The sequence below is a fragment of the Montipora foliosa genome, chromosome 6, assembly GCF_036669935.1.
Source record: "Montipora foliosa isolate CH-2021 chromosome 6, ASM3666993v2, whole genome shotgun sequence".
NCBI lineage: Eukaryota > Metazoa > Cnidaria > Anthozoa > Scleractinia > Acroporidae > Montipora > Montipora foliosa.
Window position 1 is genome coordinate 5,475,520 of NC_090874.1, and position 19,512 is coordinate 5,495,031.

Genomic DNA, 19,512 nt, shown 5'->3' on the forward strand with positions numbered 1-19,512 from the left:
TTCACATCTCTTTTTGCGACAGTTATGTCTCGTATGGCCCCAAACTGACCACAATCAACAGGTGTTTTCATAAATGCCACCATTTATCTTATCGTTTTACTAACAGTAAGCTTCAAATCGACTAAGGGTTCAACAAGGACTGGTACGAGTTTCCTCATTGAAAAGAACTCGATATCAAAGCCTCGTGCGCATGCGCCTGTTTCGAGCTTAACACCTCTGATTTCATTGTTTCGATAAAAGATTCAGCCTAATCAGTCAAGTGTTTCTGTTCGAGCTGGTATTTTTTGTCCATTGTTGCTCTAGCCATCTCTATATTAGCTGAGTGTTGAAATGCTCATTGATTAAAAGCATTCAGCTCTGCCGAAATATAGTGAATGTTATTCGCTCACTTTTCCACGAACGTCCGTCGTCGCTGCTAAAGAAGCACTTGGAGGATTGCTGTTTGCTGTAAATTATATTTGAAAAAAATAGAAAACATTACAAGGTTGATTAACATTCCGTGCTTAGCAATTTTGCAGGCCTGTTTTACTTTTCCTTCAGTTTGCGATGGAGTGGATTCGTTCAGTATGATAATTTGATAAATCAGTTCTTGATTAAGAAAATAACACAAACATTGGTGATAAACATTGTATTCCAACGCATTTTTTATAAAACTTGACGTTGAATACAATTATCACCGCTGTTTGTTATTTTCTTAATCAAGCTACGATGGCCTAAGAAAAATAGTTTATACAATTCAGTTCTTGAATTTTGATTGGCCCGGCCTTCATTGTTTATGAGCTATTATTAAATGTTAAAATTAAAATAGCTGTTATTAAAGTTGAGCCCACGTCTCAGCGGTGTTAGTTTCAGAGGGCGCGAAAACGAAGCTTTCGGGTCAAAGCAAAATCTCCTTATCGAACGACAGTGTGATTTCTTGATTCTCGACTGTTTCCTTCGCTTTTTTTTTCGAGTAATTTGAGGTTTGCCTGGCCAAATTTTATTGTGGAAAGTATGATAAGGCACTGTATAGCGTATGGTTGTGTTAACCGGATAATTAAACAACCCCAATTGTGCGAAACTATCAGGGGCAGCTTCCATTTAACAACTTTAGTTTCTCTTCTTCCGAGAAAAAAAAGAGAGGAACTCATTACTTTTTCCACATTTCGCGAGCGAAATCTCTTCTCCAATGTTTATCCGAAAGCCTCGCTTCCGCGCGCTTTGAAACGAACACTTCTGAAACGTGGGCTCAACTGTAATATTAGCTTTTCTAGATGCGTGCATTGACATCGCATGTGACCTTAGTACAGCAACTTGAAGAGTCAATTCTGCCCTTTTTTGCTAAGTCAAGCTACAGCATCATAACAATCTGAATTCGTCCATCCTCCCTCCCTTTCGGCGACGTCTGCTGCACGGGTTGTCCCGTCGCTGCTCGTTGTCTCCCGAAATCGCATTCCCCGTATCTTAGTTTGCTATCCGGGACAATGAGTGGTCAGATTTTCAGTGAGAATGTTTATCTATCCGTTTTGTTTATTCGTCAACTTACTAATGTTAATTAGTTTAGTGCCTCTCACCTTTCCATAGGCATGCTGCAAACATACATGATATTCCTCTCTGTATCCAAGAGGTATCCACGGCTAGTAAATGCCAATGGGCCTGAAAATAATAATAAATATATTCGGAAATATGGCATAAGATGTGCATGTGGGGAAGCGGAAACGAGCTTAGATGTAAAAAAAAAAAAAGAACAACTTCGCTTACCTGCAGTACGCGACTCTTTCAAATCGCATCCATACAACTCGATTTTCAGAGAGATGCTGTTTTCCCAAGAAACGGGGTTGATACGCACAAACACAGCTTTAAATGGCACAGGTAGGATAATGTTTGCCACTGATTTACCATCATAGTTGGCAGGGAATTCCTAAAAACCGTGAAAAACGGGGATACGTTTATGCGAATCAAATTATGCTGTTGCGGCGGTGGGTGAGTGATCTCATTAAGACCTGGAAACTTGCTTGCATAAAAAAAATCATAAAAAAATAATTCAACATATCGCATGGGAAACCCAGAATGGAAACCGGCGACGTTTGGAGCGGTGGCTTGTCATCAGCATTCTAATCTTCCTACAGCTGTCCATTTAGTTACTTCCGTCAACTAATTTTAATATCAACCAACATTTCTCAAAAGCAGACTCCGCATTTAGGGCTCCTCATTCACAAGGCAATATCAACACCCTGGAGATTATGCAGCGGAGAGCCCCGTATTATCTTGAAGTTTACAATACGGCAGATAGTTTTGCTACATATTAACTATGGTGTTCAGGAAATGCTTGATGAGTTGGGGACGCCGGCGTTTTTGTCTGACAATATCAAAATAATATCTTACATTGAAGTGTGGGGTGCCAGGCCTTCCCACTAAAAGGAGAGCCTAATCCAATATAATAATCCAAGACAAACTAACACATCCTTCTTCAGGGATTTGAACACCCAATTTTCAATTCCCAGTTCCATGGTATATAAATGTATTTTCTCCGTAAGGTCTTTTCTTTTTGCTTTTAGCGCACCCAGTCACCAACCGAGTCGTAAGTTATGACGTTGGTAATTCGTCACTTGCCCCCTCCTTCCCCCCCCCCCCCAAACTCACTTGGCAGAGGTAGAAATAAAAGAAAAAAGATACCTTTTTCCCACTTTGTGAGTCAGAACCAACAATCTCAACCCACTGCGTTTAGGTCAAAAAATCGATATAACAGAAGACTTAAATGGTCCGGCTGTTTTCTTTGTTTATTTTTTCTATTTTTTTATGAAAATAAATAGTTCATTTCTATGCTCACCTTGATTTTGCTTCCTTGTTTATAGGGGGTCCAAATGATTCCATCATCACTGTAATAAAGCCGGAAACTCCTCACGAAATTTTGATCAGCACCTTTCGTACTTATCCGACGAATTTTGACTCTGCTCGTGAAGTTCACTTCCAGGAATTGATGTTTGTCTTTTCTGAAATTAGACAAAAACCTCATCGCAAAATATCACAGAAACGTTACTTCCATATCAGAGTTCAATCAGCATTTACGATGACGGCGTCAACTGGAACGCCACCATTTTTCAAACCTTTTCTCTCATTCAGTTATTCCGGTCCGAACAACTTATACCTTATACACAGTAGCCGAACTATCTAGGAACTGGGAGAAGAAAACAGGTGAAATTTGCCATTATGTGCTTCATGAAACTTACCATAGGCAGTCACTTCAAGTCTGTAGCCCATTACCTGGAGGTTCCATACGTATTGAACCCTTGAGTCAAACGGCCCTGTCTCGTGTCTTTTTTTCTTTCTAGAACTGCTATATTTTGAAATACCTTCGTGTCTCGGTTAAGCTGCATGTGACGTAATCAATGGCTGACCATAGGTCTCTTATGATTGGCTATTGTGAAAAACACCCACGAAAACTCCCCTGGGAGGTGCTTCTAAAAACAAAAAGATACGGGACAGGGTTGACTCAGAGGGTTAATATGAGTAATGGGCTCCTGGTTCAAGTTACATATGCTTGAGAAGATAACAGGCGGGATATTACCCGGCAAAACTTTTCATGCGCTAATGCTATCGTTCAGTCCCGTGGTCGTAGACGTCGCCAACTGACTCGGATCGAGCTTATCCACTCACGACCTTTTGTCTGTAAGAGTCATCACATACGTCATACTTTCCCTAAATACTAATAATTATAGCCTTGAAGAACTTACTTAAGCTCCCCATGTGGTACCCAACCCTTGCCTCCCATTCTTCCCTCGTGTGGTGGAGCGCCGTTGGCATAGGATGATGCTGTGATCTGGTCATTACTGATACTTCTTGCTTCCATACCCAAGGCATCGTCACAAGAGGATTCTAATAAAAAAAGAAATCATATCTGGCAATGTTTTATCCAGGCCTGCATAAACGTGGGAACCTTTGCCCCATTCAGGATCGAACTGAATCCCCCTGGGTCACTTAGCCACTTGACCACCTTGGGTTATGGGTCTTTTTCGATATATTAGCTGAATATTTGATATTTTGAAAATGGCTTATTGACCAAAGATCGATTCCCGGCCGAAGTAGTGAAATACAGTTTTTCAGGTTCTTGGCATGCAACTGACTGACCATTTAGGTTGTTTCATAACTGTGCTGATTGTTCGTCGAGCAAAACGTTTCATATCTACAGTCCCAACGTGTGACTTTCATATATTCTGCAACATTCAACACTGGCACGTCAACGCAAGTATAAACTTTTCGATATTGATTGCGGTCACACTTGAGAGAAACACAGAGTAACACTGCTGTTGACACTACTCTAGTGTCAAATCTCTCGTGTTTTGAATCCCTTGGGGAACACTGAATAATAGAGCTTGATTCAACACTAGTGCTAACTCCCGAATGCGACTGCAACCATTAAACAATAGTTTGCAACCAATCTCTAGAGACACAGATAACAACGCTGCAATGTACAATTGCTGGTGGACGAACAAAAGGAGCTAATGAGAAATCTTTTGTTTTCGTCCGCCAAACGTGAAAACCAGTTTTCCCCATAAATGAAACTGGTAAGAACAGCGTTAACCCCTTAAGCCCTTATTAGCCAGAGTACAATCTATAAGTGGTACTATTGGGACTGATTAAAGTTCGGGAATTGAAAGAAAGAAGTGACGATGGCACAGTCAGTTAGCGCGCGGCCCTGGTGCAAGAGGTCCTGAGTACAATTCCCGGATTTGACATCCTTGTTACAGCTTTGTCAGTTGAATTACTATTACGAGTTATCGGCGTTGAATGTGGTTACTTTGCCTTATTTACTTTTACATGGTGATGTTGACTGGTGTTTTTGAACGCATGCGCAGGGCAAGCAAATCTACCGTTTTTGCTCATAAAAATCTGTTTTATTGCCATTGATGTTTGTCTTCAGCTTCCTAAGACTGAAAAGCGTATAAATGAAGAAAAAATAGAATTGAACTTACGTTTGACATAATACTTGAAATGAACGGTTGCTGGTTCTTCATTGGTAAACTCTCTCGAGCCTGATGAGGAGCTGCACGTATTAATTGACCCATTGTACCTGACTACAACATGGGTGGTGCAGTCATGGATTTTGCCGTCTTGATTCGTCTTGTGTTTATCAAGATTAAATGTACATCTGAGATCAACCCATTCCGAGAACTTAAGTTGTCCAAACTGAAAAACAAAGTCAAAATATATGTTCAACACAAAAAGGAAGCTAAGATTCCACCACTTGATTGTTAAATCTACTTTCAGTCTTGAGCATTCGTCAGTCGGGGATAAGGGAGGGTAGGGATGGGGAGGGAGGGGTAGGGATGGGGAGGGGCTAGGAGTAGATCGTGAATTTAATTTTGCCCAAACATGCATTGAATTGGGGTTTTTTAGTTAAACATCCAAGAAGAAAATGGCGCCTGTATAATAAATAACATCTCCAAATTATTAAACGCTCTTGCGTTCTCGGATGAGAACGATGAACAGTTAACCACTTTTTACACTTTTCTAGGGATTTTTTTTGCGAACTTGAAGGAAAGACCACGGGCAAAAACGACGTCATTTCAAAATATAAAATATTTTTTATGGGTTGTTGTTCTCACTCCGCGATTATTCCAACTCTTTTGATATGGCACCCAAAAAGTGCCCGAGTTACCTAGCAGTGGAATTGGGCGGGATTGTACAGCGCTTAAGAATACGAAAAATATGTCTTCCATGAAACTTTAAATTTGGTCTTTTCACGTCTTTGTTTGCAAGCGATGTATATAATATTTAGGGATGCAGGGATGGCGCAATGATGAGATCACTCGCCTCCTACCAATGTTCATGCCTGGGCTCGATTCCCATACACGACGTCACATGTGAATTGATTTTGTTGGTATCTGCTCTCTCTGCGCATTGATCACACATATTCTTGGCTTTTTACGTTCCCGTTGTGGCCGCCTTATTTCGTGCGTTTTCTAATTAGGGAGTTAAGGAACGATGGCGGTTATGCCGAAAAAAAAATTCGCTTTAAAATATAACTTAGGTCCAGGTGGCGGTAGCGGTGCTGGTGGCGGTAACGCGATATGTATTTCGTAAGTATTCCATCTCTTTCAGGTTGTACAATATCGGCGAAATATCCTACAACTGATTTGTGTGAACGGTTTTGAAGTAGACAGAAAATGAAAAAAAATCATTCCTGAATGCTCGCGTTGTTGTGAAAACCACAAATTTCTTCTTTTCAAGTTTCTGTTTTGTCGAGTACGGGACAGAAATGTATAAAAATGCCTGCGGTATGTCTGGCACGTGCAGCGCGACCATTTTCCCGCTATAACCAATAAAATTATTGATTTAAAATTAGATACCATGTTGTTAAGCTCTTCAACCCGAATGTAAGTAATATAATAGTTGGGGTCACACACAACTTGGGTTTGAGTCTTTCCGGAGGGTAAAGGGCTTGGGTTTGGTTCAGCTCAGGTTTCATGTTACCCTTCGGGATGCCGTTACACAGCAATATAAAAGACTTCCCTCAAGGCAAAATAATAGGGTATAATTAATATGATTAGGGGTTTTTGTGTATAAACTACGTTCTGCTTTACGATTGGCCAAGCCACCTCAGGGAGCAGATAATCCGTACTTTTCAGTCCAGGAACTGTTATGGGAAGTTCTTTTAATTTTGAAGTATCTATGGAGATAACCCTAGAGCAGTTTCGGTCTAGAAAAAGCGGTTACACACAAAAACGTTCTTGCTCGTGGGCAAACGGTATTTACCGATGGGTAAATTAAAAATCTAGTGTAACCACAACTATAATTGTCAGTAAAGACGTACACGAAATCGCGAAAGAGACTACATCCGCAATAGAAACCAATTTCCACAACCGAAACACAAAATGAACAAAAATAACAATGCGCAGGCAGAAACCAAATTCGATTTTCAGTCTGACTAAAGTAACTAAGTAAATATGACCAGAGTTGACTGCAAATACCAAAATTCGTGACATGAAGGTCAGAAAATTTGTCACCTTTTTCTCTATCTGTCACACCCTTACCTTTATAGTTACCATGTCTGTGGTCTTGGTCACGGCCGCCTCAACCGAGCTGGCCAATTGAACACAGCTGTGTAGCGACAGGACGGGAGGTAAAGGCCATTCAATTATTCCACTAACAACTTCCTCCGTGGTGAGGTCCGAGTGAGACAATCGAAGTCGCAAATCCACTGTATCACTGTAGGTATATCAGGTAAATATGGGAATTAACAAACTCGGATTATTATGTTCTGCATCAATGCTGCCTGGTTGCAGTGTTACCAATTCTGGTGCAGTGTGTCTTTTTCAGTTATTTAAGCAACCGATGCAGTTGCTACGGTGCCAATGCCAGTTATAACTTATTTTAAACATTCCGGGAAATTTTTTGGGAAAACTTAAGTTTAATAGAAAACCCTAAGAAAAGGGTTACTGGAAATTACTAGTCAAGTTTTTTACCTACATCCTGATTTACGTTCTGCAAAACAAAATCACTTTTTGAACTTTCAGTGCATCCTCCTCTTCCATGACTGTTGAATTTCAAAGTATTCCCCTGTTAGCTATTATAGCAGAGGAGCTTTAGCGTTTTGACTGAAGTGAACGGCTTCGAAGTAAGCTTGCTTCCCATCTGATAAGTTATATCTTCCATCCTACGCATTGATCACGGATCTTTCTCCCACATTGGTCGATTTATTGGCAGTCAATGTTTTGGAAATTATTTGACAGTTATTCCATGAGCGCTCGACGGTTGAATATGAGATGGCAAATAGCCAACGAGGCGCGTAGCTTAGCGCCGAGTTGGGTATAACCAGTCTAATATCCAAACAGCGCAAAAAGTATAATTGTTTTATTATCATTTCATTTTTTAATTAACTCTTGGACACTTGGAGATTAAAGTTTCCAGCTGCATGGCAACACTTGACGCACTCAGTTTCCATATTAGGTCATACGGTATTCGAGCTGATAACTGAGATTGAGTGAACCAATCAGAAAGCTAGACAATATCCAAGGTAAAAAATTTAATAAATTATAATAGACTAAGTAAGCATTAACTTAAAAAACAATCGTACTAAATCATACTTTGTTACCACTCTCTGGTATCCAAGATCTGGCCAAATTTCGACTTTCAAATCTGGCTTGCTGCTCGCTGGATTAACAGTTTGAATTGCCATTTGCGAAGCCCAAATCGAATGGTTCTTGTATTCAACTCCAAGGCTCACCCACTGTTTTCCTCCATTGACAACATGAGCGTGATTCATAACCTGAACCTCAAAGTTGATCTTAAGCTCAGTGCTGTTTTCAGACGATGCGCGAGTGACGTTTCCAAAGTTGAACATGGCAATGTCGTGCAAGCTATCGTTTCCTGAAGACGTCAGTTTTGTTGTGTTATTACTTGTTGTTAGTTGTTCACTTGCAAAAGTGAACGCTGCCTCTGTGAGTCGCAAAATCGCGGTGCCATTGAAAGGAAGTTTGATTTTTGCCTTCAGTGGTGTAGATTCAGGAATCTCCATCGTAAAGTTGAATCGGACCTTGCGACCTGTAAACTGCCATTCTGTGGATCTTTGAAGGCCAAACCTAAATTCGGAGGCCTGGAAATATATTATAGTTTAAATTAAAGACCCTCTAACTCTTATTTTTCCCCGTTTTTTAACTTTTCGTTTAAATATCTATAGTGTTTGGAGTGTAGTTCTTCAAAAAATTTCCCTCATAATGTATTCACGCGTTTTAGCGGCCCTTTGATGTATGTTCCAAAAGTCGGGTCTTGGTAACTAATGACGTCAGAGAATTTCATTCTGAATCGTCAGAACATTCACTAGCATCCGAAGGGTAACTATGTCCGACATTTCCAAAAAGATTTAACAAAAAGCTCTGGATTTTCAACAAAACTTCTTACACTTTAGCACATTTCTTCAGTTTCTGAAGAGATGCGAACAAGTAACTTCTTTGACGTCATTAGTTACCAGGACCCCACTGGCTCGGCTAACATTTTTTTGCGTTTAAATCAAAATCTCGCTAAAAGGCGTGGATACACTATGAGGGAAAATTTTTATGAAGTACTACACTCCAGATACTGTAGATTTTTTAACGAAAAGTTAACTAAACGTGGACAAAAAAAAAGAGGGGCATAGGAAACTTTAAGATTTATGCTAGATAACCGATCAGAACAGTTTTTAGATATCCGTGTGCAGAGGACTTACAAGGCTAAACCAAAATAATTGATAGCTGGTCATGGCAAAAAAGTCAAGGAACAAGACTAATTGCACGGCAAATTTCTTCACCTGTCTCAGTTTACTTCATCTCTTTCGTGCATTTGGCAGCGAATTAATGGTATATGAGCCAACAGACCAATTTCGATATAGTAAAATTCAGTCCTAAACAAAAGACATCATCTCGAGGCTCTGAGGATCTTTAGATTAATTCCCCAGAACCTCGAGATGATGACCCTTTGTTTAATACTGAATTTTAATACATTGAAATTGGTCTATTCAGTGCATGTGTCAATTCAGCGCATGTGCCAATCTGTCCTCGTGACGGTATTTTATTGACAACATGTTGTTGTGTGATCCATTGTCCACAGATGCCCAGTTGACAGATGTCCCCACTATGGGTGGTTTGCAACCAATCTCTAGAGACACAAATAACAATAGGGGTATCCAATGGTTTCATTCAATTTAAAAGTGCTCGCAAAATTTGGCCTTTGCTCGAATTGCTCGCAAAAATTACACGGGCGCTCGCTTGCTCTTGCTCGCCAATTTTTTGAAAGTGCTCGCATGCTCGGATTCTTGTTAAAATGTGCTCGATTGCTCGAAATTTCAGTACTCTTTTACCTTCAGAGCTCGTATTGGAGCTTGTCAGCTGATCTATAGGGCTATAATTGGTTAGATTCTAGAAGTCTCCAAATAAATAAAGCTTCATTGCATTGAACATGATCTTTTTAAGTCAATCAGCGGGAAACCAGTTTGTCGATCATTGAACCCGAAGCCCAAAATGCTTATGCATGCGAAGCCCAAAATGGTTAGACTGAATGTCACCGACGTTATTTACATTTCGTAAGAACTATATAACAAAAAAAAACATACCTTCCATTTTAGCGTCGGGTTAGACAGAGATAGAAAACTTTAGATCACGGGCTTTGGATCTAGTAGACAGTGAGTAGATCTCCTTGAGAGATTTGAGAGCTCTTGAAGTTCTTGAATATCCACCCACTTACTCACGTGAAGCTACGTGACGTAATTTGGCATCAAGCAGAGAACAATTGGGCTGTAAGCTGCTGGGATTGGTTGAACCGTACCGCCCTAGCTTTGCACCTATTCTTCTGTTTTGGAGGTGTCAGCCAGATTATATGCTATTATTTAGCGAAAATTCCGGCTAGCAAAAAATTTACGAACTACTCAAAGTGCTCGCTGCTCGCCATCTATATTTTTCTAAAGTGCTCGAGACTCGCCATCTGTATTTTCTCAAGTGGTCGATGCCCGCAAGAAAAAAATTGACAACTGCTCGTGCTCACAAAAATAAATACCCTGCTCGAATGCTCGCAAATGCTGACGAAGACCATTCGATACCCCTAACAATGCTGCAATGTACAAATTGCTAGCGGACGAACAAAATGAACTAATGAGAGATCTTTTGTTTTCGTCCACCAACATGGTGGCAATGACGTAACGTGAAACCTGCTGTTCGGTTCACTCAGAAGGAAAACGAACAGGAAAACGAGGAAAGATCTTAATCGACCCTAAACATTTTGCATTAAATCACGTGGTATTTGGTGACTTCGGTCCGGAGAGCCTAACTCCTGTGCAAGAGATGACTGAGAGTTTCAATTTGTTCAGATCGTTTGTTGTTAGATCACTTTTCTCAAAGACTTTTCTTCATGAGTAACTAATGATACATTACTTACAGACGATATGGGAGAAACACAAAGTTCGCTCGCAGGTTAAACGTGCGCGATGAAAACTAGTTGAGTCTTTTATCAATGAATTTTTGGAAACTGATCCTCTCCAAAATTAAAACTAAGAACAGCTGCAGAATATTGACTTTGGATACGCGCACAGAACAAGTTATGGAGCCAATGAAAACAATATTGAGATTAGCGGGAATAAATAATTAACGGTTTAACGCAAACTGTGTAGATTATCCATACTGAAAGTGAAATTCCGTTTAGCTCAGGTTTGGAGTCTCTGACATAATATCGCGAAATTAAATTCCCTTTTAAAGTAGTGAGTGCAGGATTAGTAATTCGTCTTCAGTTGAAAATTATCATCATTTTTAGGACTAATCGGCACTAGTTTTGAATTTGAATTTTGATCACCTTCATTATATTATTAGTTTAGGGTACAAGATCGACGATGCGATAATTCATCTTACCTTCTAAACACCATTAAGCACAATTACTATCACTTCTAAGTTAGGGACAACTCGCAAAGCGCTTCAATTTACAGTTTCAATTCGCATGCATGACCGCGGCAAGCCCTAGTGATTTAACCTTCACGCTGAAATTATAGGATTGCCTTATCAGGACATGAAGTGAAATATCCCTATTTTTGAAGCACACTTTTGGTACTTTATTTTGGAAATTTGCTCTTACGTTCGCGACAAAAAAAAAACAGCTTAAAATGTTTCGCAGCCGATGGCTTCGATTTAGTGTTTATCGTGCATGCAAGGATCGTTTCTTGTGTCAGAACGGGAAGTTAAGAACTGAAACAACCTACGTATACAATCAACTAGTTTTTGCTGTTTAAGTTTGTGTGCGGAAAAAAAGTCTTACCTCACAAAAAGAAGTTATTAGCTCAAGAAACAATAAGAAAGCTGCAATCTTGTGACAAAAAAGTAGATTTCCTTTCTCCATCACTGCTTTCCGAGAGAGTGCCTTAATGCAACTAAATTCGACTTGAAGTGGCCCAAAACTATTCAATTATTAACGAGATATTTATGAGAAGTTGCCGTTAGAAGTTATTATGCAAGAGCGACATAATATGACTTGATTAATTTAAGGAAGCCCTTTCAACTCCGCTTTTAAAATGACATCTCTGATGTTTTACTTATTTACGCATTTGGCGCCAGTACGCCTTCGATACTGTTTTTCCAAATAACTTTCCATATTGCATGTTTAAAGCACTGCATGTGCATTGAAAAAACACATAAGTAACGTCAAAGTCGGAAAAAATGGCTTAATCCTTCACAATAACAATTTTCAGTATCAAGAAAACCGCTTTTTTTTCCCGGGGTAACAGCTTAATTAATGAATTAAAAATATCGAATTCTTCTTGACATGAAAATACAGTTATGATGAGCCAAGTTCGATGAGCCAACTTCTTTTGCTGTCTAAAATCTGCGGGCAGTCAGTCATGGATAGCCTTGTCATGCATAAATACAAAGAACCGCATCCACGAATTCGTTTGTTTGTCATGAGTGGTTAAAAAAACAATTCAGCAGTGCAGGTTGATAAGTTGTTCTAGTATTCTGCATAGCAACAGTAATGATACCCTTCGGATGACAGGTGACAGGAATATTTACTTTAGCTAAGAAAAAAGCCGTAATGTCATCTTATGTCTATGAAAATATAGTTCAAGATCTCCTGTTACTATCCTAAGCGTGAAGCAGCATTATTGAGAATAAATCAACGGATTATTCCTAGCTTTAGCTTAAGCAGTCCACGCGGCGTGGCCCACATATTTTCATCTTGTGCTGACAACATGCGCATAGTAAGAGATGAGCTACACCTATGGACCACTTTCATAAATGGCGACCCATTTAATGTTCCATTGTATTCATGTTAATTTGACCTAATGGCCTCATTTTTGTTTTAAAGATTTCTTACAGCACACCCCAAAGACAATAACACGTCAAAGTTATTTTTTAAAAGGTCTATTCTAGAAAACCAGAGGCCATCTGTTATCAAATAATAGGTATAACACAGAAAACTGGCGGTGGGGTGGGCCAGGATCTGCTTGGGAGAAGACAGCCTTGTTTCAAAGATGACGCATTTCAAAAATTCATTTACAATAGGCTAGTTGACGCGCCGACCTCTCAAAATATCACTCCCGGCTGCAAGACTCACACCCTCCCTAATGAAAAAACAGCTCGTGTCAGTCAAAAAAAGTGAAATATTTATTAAATTCTCAGCGGGTACTTGTGATAGTTAAAAATACCAATTGTCTAAGAAAAAGTTTACTTGAGTATATTTATCAGCATTTCCAAAGCCATCTCTGGTGCATCCTTAGGAACCATATGCCCAGCGTTAAGTATATAATAAAGCTCAAAGTTCTTAAATGCCTTCAAAAATGCAGCAGTGTGTTTAGTGGGGATTTTAGATGATGCCTGGACATACAATGGTTTTCTGGAAGAATTAGAAAACTGAGGCAGATAATCCCAGTTAAGCTTTTTAATCCACGACTCTGCACCAAGTATACCACAGATCATGTCAAGTTGGCCTTCATAGACGACCACTTTGACTCCATCTCTGAGAAGTTTGCTGACATCTGATAAAACAGATGATGGGATATCCAGTTTTTGAGCTTGTGCGACCATGCCTGATTGACCACCCCACGTGACAAAATCTGGTATTATCTTAAGCTTCTTTCTGATTGGACCATTCATGAGCTCAAAGAGAGAATCACTGTGGGTTCTTGCTATGTAGCGAGGAAACCGTTTTTGATGGGGTGAAAGTCTTAAAATGTGCTTGTAGATAGAGGCAAACTTATCAAAATCTGGAGTGTTATGCCTCAGAACATAATAAACATCCACATTGTCAGTTGCACTTGCAATAAGTTTGTTTTGCAGGTCATTGAAATACATGGCAGTCTCATAATCTCCTTCCTCTGTTGCCTTTGCAATTTTCCCAGCCACATCCTGGACTCTGTGAAAATCTTTCTCATCCAAGAGAGAAAGAGAATATAGATAGGGTCCATAGGAGAGAACAGTTTCAGGAAAAGAAATCAAAGAATCGCCAAGAGCTATTCCCATGAACTTGCACTGAATCGTTTCCTCTTGAATGGCTTCATATAAGGCAACGCCAAAAGCAGACACCATTTTGCCACCGTACGATTCCCCCGCCATGTAAAATGGAATGGTCTCAAAAACGGGCAGCTTTTCAAGAAAGGCTCGAAAGAAAATCATGAAGTCAGATGTTATACCTAAAACGGAAAATTAAACAAACAAGTAGGTAATTATCACAGATGATGCGTTGCAGAATGGAATGACACAAACAATTTCTTCCCAATTTTCTGCAAGCAAAAGTCAAGGTGATACATTGAATCAACAAGGCTGGAAATCTAACGATGTAGTCCCAAGCTAGTAGGAGCCGAAGGATACACGACGCTTTGCTACAAATGTTAAGCAATTTGAGTATACAAATAGCGACAGCGAACTACTATCTGTTCCATTTGAATGAAAAACATATTGCCGTGAGTGGGAATCAAACCCGCGTCCCCCTGGTTACTAGTCGGGTGTACTAACCACTGCACCATCACGACAACCCTGCTTCCCCGACGTTTAACATTCAGGAACAGGACGTACATCGGATCATCCGAGGATGATTCATAGGCTACCAGCTAGTAACAAATTATATTTTCAAACCCGCGTCCCTCTGGTTACTAGTCGGGTGTGCTAACCACTTGGGACTACATCGTTGGATTTCCAGCCTTGTTGATTCAAAAATACAATTTGTTACTAGCTGGTAGCCTATGAATCATCCTCGGATGATCCGATGTACGTCCTGTTCCTGAACTATGATGTTAAACGCCGGAGAACCCCGTGGCTAACTAATAACCTCACTGATTGCTGGGTTACCAGCAGGGTTGTCGTGATGGTTCAGTGGTTAGAACACCCGACTAGTAACCAGGGGGACGCGGGTTCGATTCCCACTCACGGCAATATGTTTTTCATTCAAATGGATCAGTTAGTAGTTCACTGTCGCTATTTGTATACTCAAATTAGATATATATATATATAATCCAGGTGATGTGATCAACAAAAGGTATGCCTTGGCATTTTATTATTAACTAGTTTCATACTAGTTTTTTACCGGTGGCAAAATGGTGAGAGGCGTGGCCCGGGTTCGATTTCCAGATTTGGCGTCATATGTGGGCTGAGATTGTTGGTTCTCTACTCTGAACCGAGAGGTTTTTTCTCCGGGTACTCCCGTTTTCTCCGCTCCTCAAAACCCAACATCTGACTTGGCTTGCGTTAATTGTTGATTTCAGTTTACAGTGTCCCCAATTAGTGCTCCAGCGCTAGAACGACTAGACACTGTTATGGAATCCTTCAATCACCATTAGATTATTTTGTGCTTGTTCTCCATTTAAGTTTCGTTGCTCGAGATCTCTTCGTCATAATCAATATAACCTTGCTGTAATTCCTGTAGAGTATCCTTCAAGTTGGTGCAGTCGTCAAACCGAATAACTAAACCCTTCGATTCCTTTCTGGCTCCTTGTAACTCGCGAAAAAACGCTGTTTGTATTTGTTACGTATTTCTCTGTTTGATGTCGTGGCCTCCACTTCAATAACAACTTTAACTGGAATTTCCAACTCTCCTTGCACAAGAGGTGATCTTCGGTGCTTCGTATAACTTAACGTTAACGCAGATCATAATTTTTTTGGCAATTTTCCTGAAATTTAGTTTCTTAACTTTTTCGGCACCAAATCTCCGCGAAATCTGCTTTGTTTAATTTCGCGAAATTAAATTTCCGCAAAATAAGTACCAACAAAGTACTAACTTCGAGTGCTGTTCTGATAGTTTGAAAAACTTAGTGGACAAATTGAATTTATGACGAAAATATATATATATATATTTAACGTGAATTCGAACTTGCAGTTTTTTGTTGATCTGAAACTCCCTCAATCTTACAACGATGCCAAAAATCATCCTCTCTTGTCAACACTTAAGTTTTCAACGTGTTAACGGATTAGGTAATTATTGCAAGCGTTAAATGTTAAAATGAGCGTAGTCAGGAACCCATGACCCGGAGCCTACAGCTCCCATACTGGGCCTATGTAACGGCATTTTTACAGACCGATCTATTTTTAGACTATCCTTTCCCGAAAAAAGAAAGGCAGTTCCGGTTCGGTGACCCTATGACGCCAGCTTAATTTCTTGTAATTGGTTATCGGGCTCCTGTGGGAGTGTCATTCGCGGGAAATTCAATCTATTTAAAAAAATAAATCGGTCTGTGAAAACGCCGTGACACGAACACAATAGAGTTGTAGGCTCCGGGTCATGGGTTCCTGACGTAATATTTACCCAGGACGCTCCATTCATCCGAAAGTGATTTTTAGGGAGGTCCTACATCCGATCAAAGTGGAATTTAGAAATGTTGGTACAAACGGCCACGAGTCCGGTATGTAATCCGGGCCACATTGGTGGGAGGCGATTACTATATTCACTAAGACATCCCTACTTTCCTTCACATTGACTATCGGTGCTTTTGATATGAGCGGCTAACAGACTTAAATACTGTTTACTATGAGTAATCAGTGATTTGAAGTGCGTTCGTAGGGAGTACTTTGAAGGTTAGAAAGACTAGGTGAGCCGAGATGCCATGATGTCTTCAAGAAAAGAGCACGAGGTTCACTATCATCCTTTGAGCATATGAGGTAGCACGTTTGACTTAATTCAACATTGCGCTGAAAAAGCAGACGAAAGAATAACGAAAACTTGCTCAAGTTCACCCCATGCACAGGATACCCAATATTATAAATTGCGTTCTTCAGGAGCCCATGGGCAGCTGCGTTCTCCTAATGCCGAACGCAATTATGGGTGCGTAAAACGTGACGGTCAATTATCGATTTTTATTCCTCGACCGGCTTCCGGTCATTAAAACCCTTCAATGATCCAAACTACTGGACGAATCCCTATGGGATGCCGTTTTATCCAAACACGTCTTGTCATATATAAACGTTGTCATTAAAATAATATATAAAACTTGCTTGAAAATATAAAACTTGTCACGCCATATATAAAACTTGTTGCAATAAAACTTGTCACACCATACATAAAATATAACTTGTCACACAAACGCTTATTGGAACCCAGTACCGCGCCAAAAGGCAAGAACAAGGCGATGAACATTAGAAAGATGGCTACTCAGAGAGACCTCGTTGAGAGACTATCAAGTCTTGCTGGTGGTCTTAGAGACCAAAACAGAGTGGAAAGGCAAAGAGGTAATAAATAAATGAGTTACTTTGTCGATTATTAGAGCAAAGTGAGGCAATCACCATCGGCAGCCTAAGTTACGCGAAGTCGTCATTTCAACAGCTCTGCGTCGCTGATGTCCTTATTGCCAGCAACCCGGAACGGTTTGCTACAAGTAGAACAATGAATCTGGGCCTCAGTGATCATGATTTGATCTCTGCTATACGGAAGCAGAAGACCACTAGACCTCAACCTGTAAGCTCATTGAATATCGTAGTATGAAGGGCTTCGACAATGATCGTTTCCTAGATTATCTTGGTAAAATCCCCTGGCATACTGCATGTATCTTCGATGAAATTGATGATATTTGTGTACACTGCAGTGGACCAGCAGATGCCATACAAAAAGAAGTATATGCGGGGAGACCAGCTGCCGTGGATAACCCCTGGGATCTCCCACTGCAATCCACTACACTTCAAGCTCTTTTCAGACCGCGTCAAACCATCTCTGGAGTATTAATTATAAGAAAGATGAAGTTGTCGGGTTTAACTATAGACCGTTTTCACTGTCACACAACAAAAAAAATCGAAACCGAAAACTTGGAATGTTGCAGGAGAAAAATTCACCAATTCTCAGGTCTGTGCGCTACAGCGTTTCTGAGTCATTTGTCAAAGCGTTTTACGCAACTTTATAGGGTTTTTAATCCTTTATTATATCTCTCAGATAGTACGCGCGCTGTAATTGGCTAAATTAGCGGGCCGTATTCTACAGTACGGCCAGCTGTACAGCCCGCTAAATTTAAAATTTCGACAAAACATCATCTAGCGAGTTTTTCATGTCATTTCTGTTGCATAAACTTGTACTGAAAACTGTTTGAATCTTGCAAGCAACTATTTCAAACTTAACAGCCAAGAAAATTTAGTTTTTGGGATTTTGGCACGGCATTCTTTGTGGCAGTCGAACCTTCCGCTTCACTTTGACTAGTTTCCTTGCCCGCGCGCCGGTTAACCTCAGATATATAATAAATATCTTACTAACCTCGTTTTCTCGGTCCGTTCTGTAAGTTACGGACCCTCGTTTTTTCCCGTTGATTTATGGCCCAAGCGCGAAGCGCACGGGCCATAAATCAAGCCGGCTGCCGATGGTGATCGGTCCGTAACTTACAGTACGGACCTCGAACTCGTTTAGTAAGAGGTATGGAAACTCAAATTCATCGCCTCGTTCTCGCCCTTTGATGCGGTACTGGGTTCCAATAGGCGTATTGCGTGACAAGTTTTATTGCAACAAGTTTTACATGGCTTGAAAAGTTTTATTGCAACAAGTTTTGTATATGGCGTGACAAGTTTTATATTTTCAAATGATGTTTTGTATACGACGTGACAAGTTTTATAATTTGTAGCAAGTTTTATGTATAAGCTAAGATGTTTTATTTAAAGAGCAATAAGTTTTATATATTTAATGATAAGTTTTATATATTACAAGAAGTATTTTTGATACAAACGGCATTCCATAAATCCCTTCCTTCTCACCTGAAATGTTTGTGGTTAGTGCGCCTTTATCGAGAACGTAGCTGTAGCCACAACCAACCGGATTGTCCACAAAGAGAACGTTTGCTTCTTTGATCCAAGTTGTACTTCGCTTGTTCAGATTTACATCTAGTGGTCCTATCTCCTCAAAATTTCCAAATCCTGTCGAAGAGGCACCCGGCCCGCCTTGTAACCACAAAAGAAGGGGCTTGTCCTTTCGTGGAACAGAATCACTGGTGTCTGCTCCATACAACAACCAAAACATGTATGCTCCTTCCCTAACTTCCACATATCCACAGCTTTCATCTGGTATTTCTGAGAGCAATGAAGACTCAGTGTTCGACAAAATTGAGGAAATTGCCAACGTCAATATCGTCAAGGAATGGAAAAAAATCATTTTGCATTCATTGCGAATTAACGATTTCTGTAGCACAAATCTTTTTATACGGTGTGAAAATGAGTCATGTGCAACGCATGGGACATCTGAGAAGCATCCTGTTTCCGGAAAAGGAAACAAGATGCAAATACTTTAACGTGACGTCATCACAATTAGAAAAATGAGGAATTCTTAATCCTTTTGAGATTTAGTTTAGTTAGTTATTAAAACAGCTGAATTTTCAGTTTGATAGGGTTTTTCGTCTTGTGATAAAGCAAGGTTGAATTTCTAAGCTTTTGCGGGACACGATATTTAAAATTGCGGCCGAGAATGCTATCCAAAGGTTTAATCAAAGTGCCACTGTCGTTACTCGTGGATATGAAAGTTACCGCGATTGTTTAAAATTGGCAGGCTGAAGTTTTCTTTACGCATTATCATTGATAGTTGGATAATTGTGTAACAGCACGGTGGGCTCTCATATGCAACAATGCATGT

General features: G+C 40.1%; 2 protein-coding genes across 3 annotated transcripts in view; both read right to left on the minus strand.

The window, feature by feature from the left end:
• Positions 1-11,904, minus strand: part of LOC138008582 (uncharacterized) — a 14,464-nt gene extending 2,560 nt beyond the window's left edge. Inside the window, exons 1-9 of one of the 2 annotated variants that reach the window (XM_068855905.1) lie at positions 11,752-11,904; positions 8,067-8,575; positions 7,014-7,188; positions 4,953-5,166; positions 3,714-3,855; positions 2,810-2,972; positions 1,741-1,900; positions 1,554-1,635; positions 390-445 (exon numbers count right to left, since the gene is read on the minus strand). In XM_068855905.1, coding sequence (XP_068712006.1) covers positions 390-445; positions 1,554-1,635; positions 1,741-1,900; positions 2,810-2,972; positions 3,714-3,855; positions 4,953-5,166; positions 7,014-7,188; positions 8,067-8,575; positions 11,752-11,832 — 1,582 coding nt within the window. In that variant the 5' untranslated portion in view covers positions 11,833-11,904. Of the gene's footprint in view, positions 1-389; positions 446-1,553; positions 1,636-1,740; positions 1,901-2,809; positions 2,973-3,713; positions 3,856-4,952; positions 5,167-7,013; positions 7,189-8,066; positions 8,576-10,066; positions 10,233-11,751 lie in introns of those variants that run through there. The other variant, XM_068855906.1, reaches the window with a different exon arrangement.
• Positions 11,905-13,072: 1,168 nt separating this feature from the next.
• LOC138006446 (retinoid-inducible serine carboxypeptidase-like) lies at positions 13,073-19,132 on the minus strand. The gene is made up of 2 exons (XM_068852779.1): positions 18,645-19,132; positions 13,073-14,119 (listed from the first exon to the last, which is right to left on the minus strand). The coding sequence occupies exons 1-2, from the start codon at positions 19,036-19,038 to the stop codon at positions 13,155-13,157; spliced, it is 1,359 nt and encodes a 452-aa protein (XP_068708880.1). The 5' UTR covers positions 19,039-19,132; the 3' UTR covers positions 13,073-13,154.
• Between the last annotated feature and the right edge of the window lie 380 nt (positions 19,133-19,512).

Bases quoted from the DNA above. Each gene is read 5' to 3' on its own strand.
- LOC138006446 (XM_068852779.1), bottom strand. From the start codon at position 19,038: ATGATTTTTTTCCATTCCTTGACGATATTGACGTTGGCAATTTCCTCA. The intron at 14,120-18,644 runs GTGAGAAGGAAG...TTTCCGTTTTAG, and splicing joins ACTAACCACAAACATTTCAG to GTATAACATCTGACTTCATG.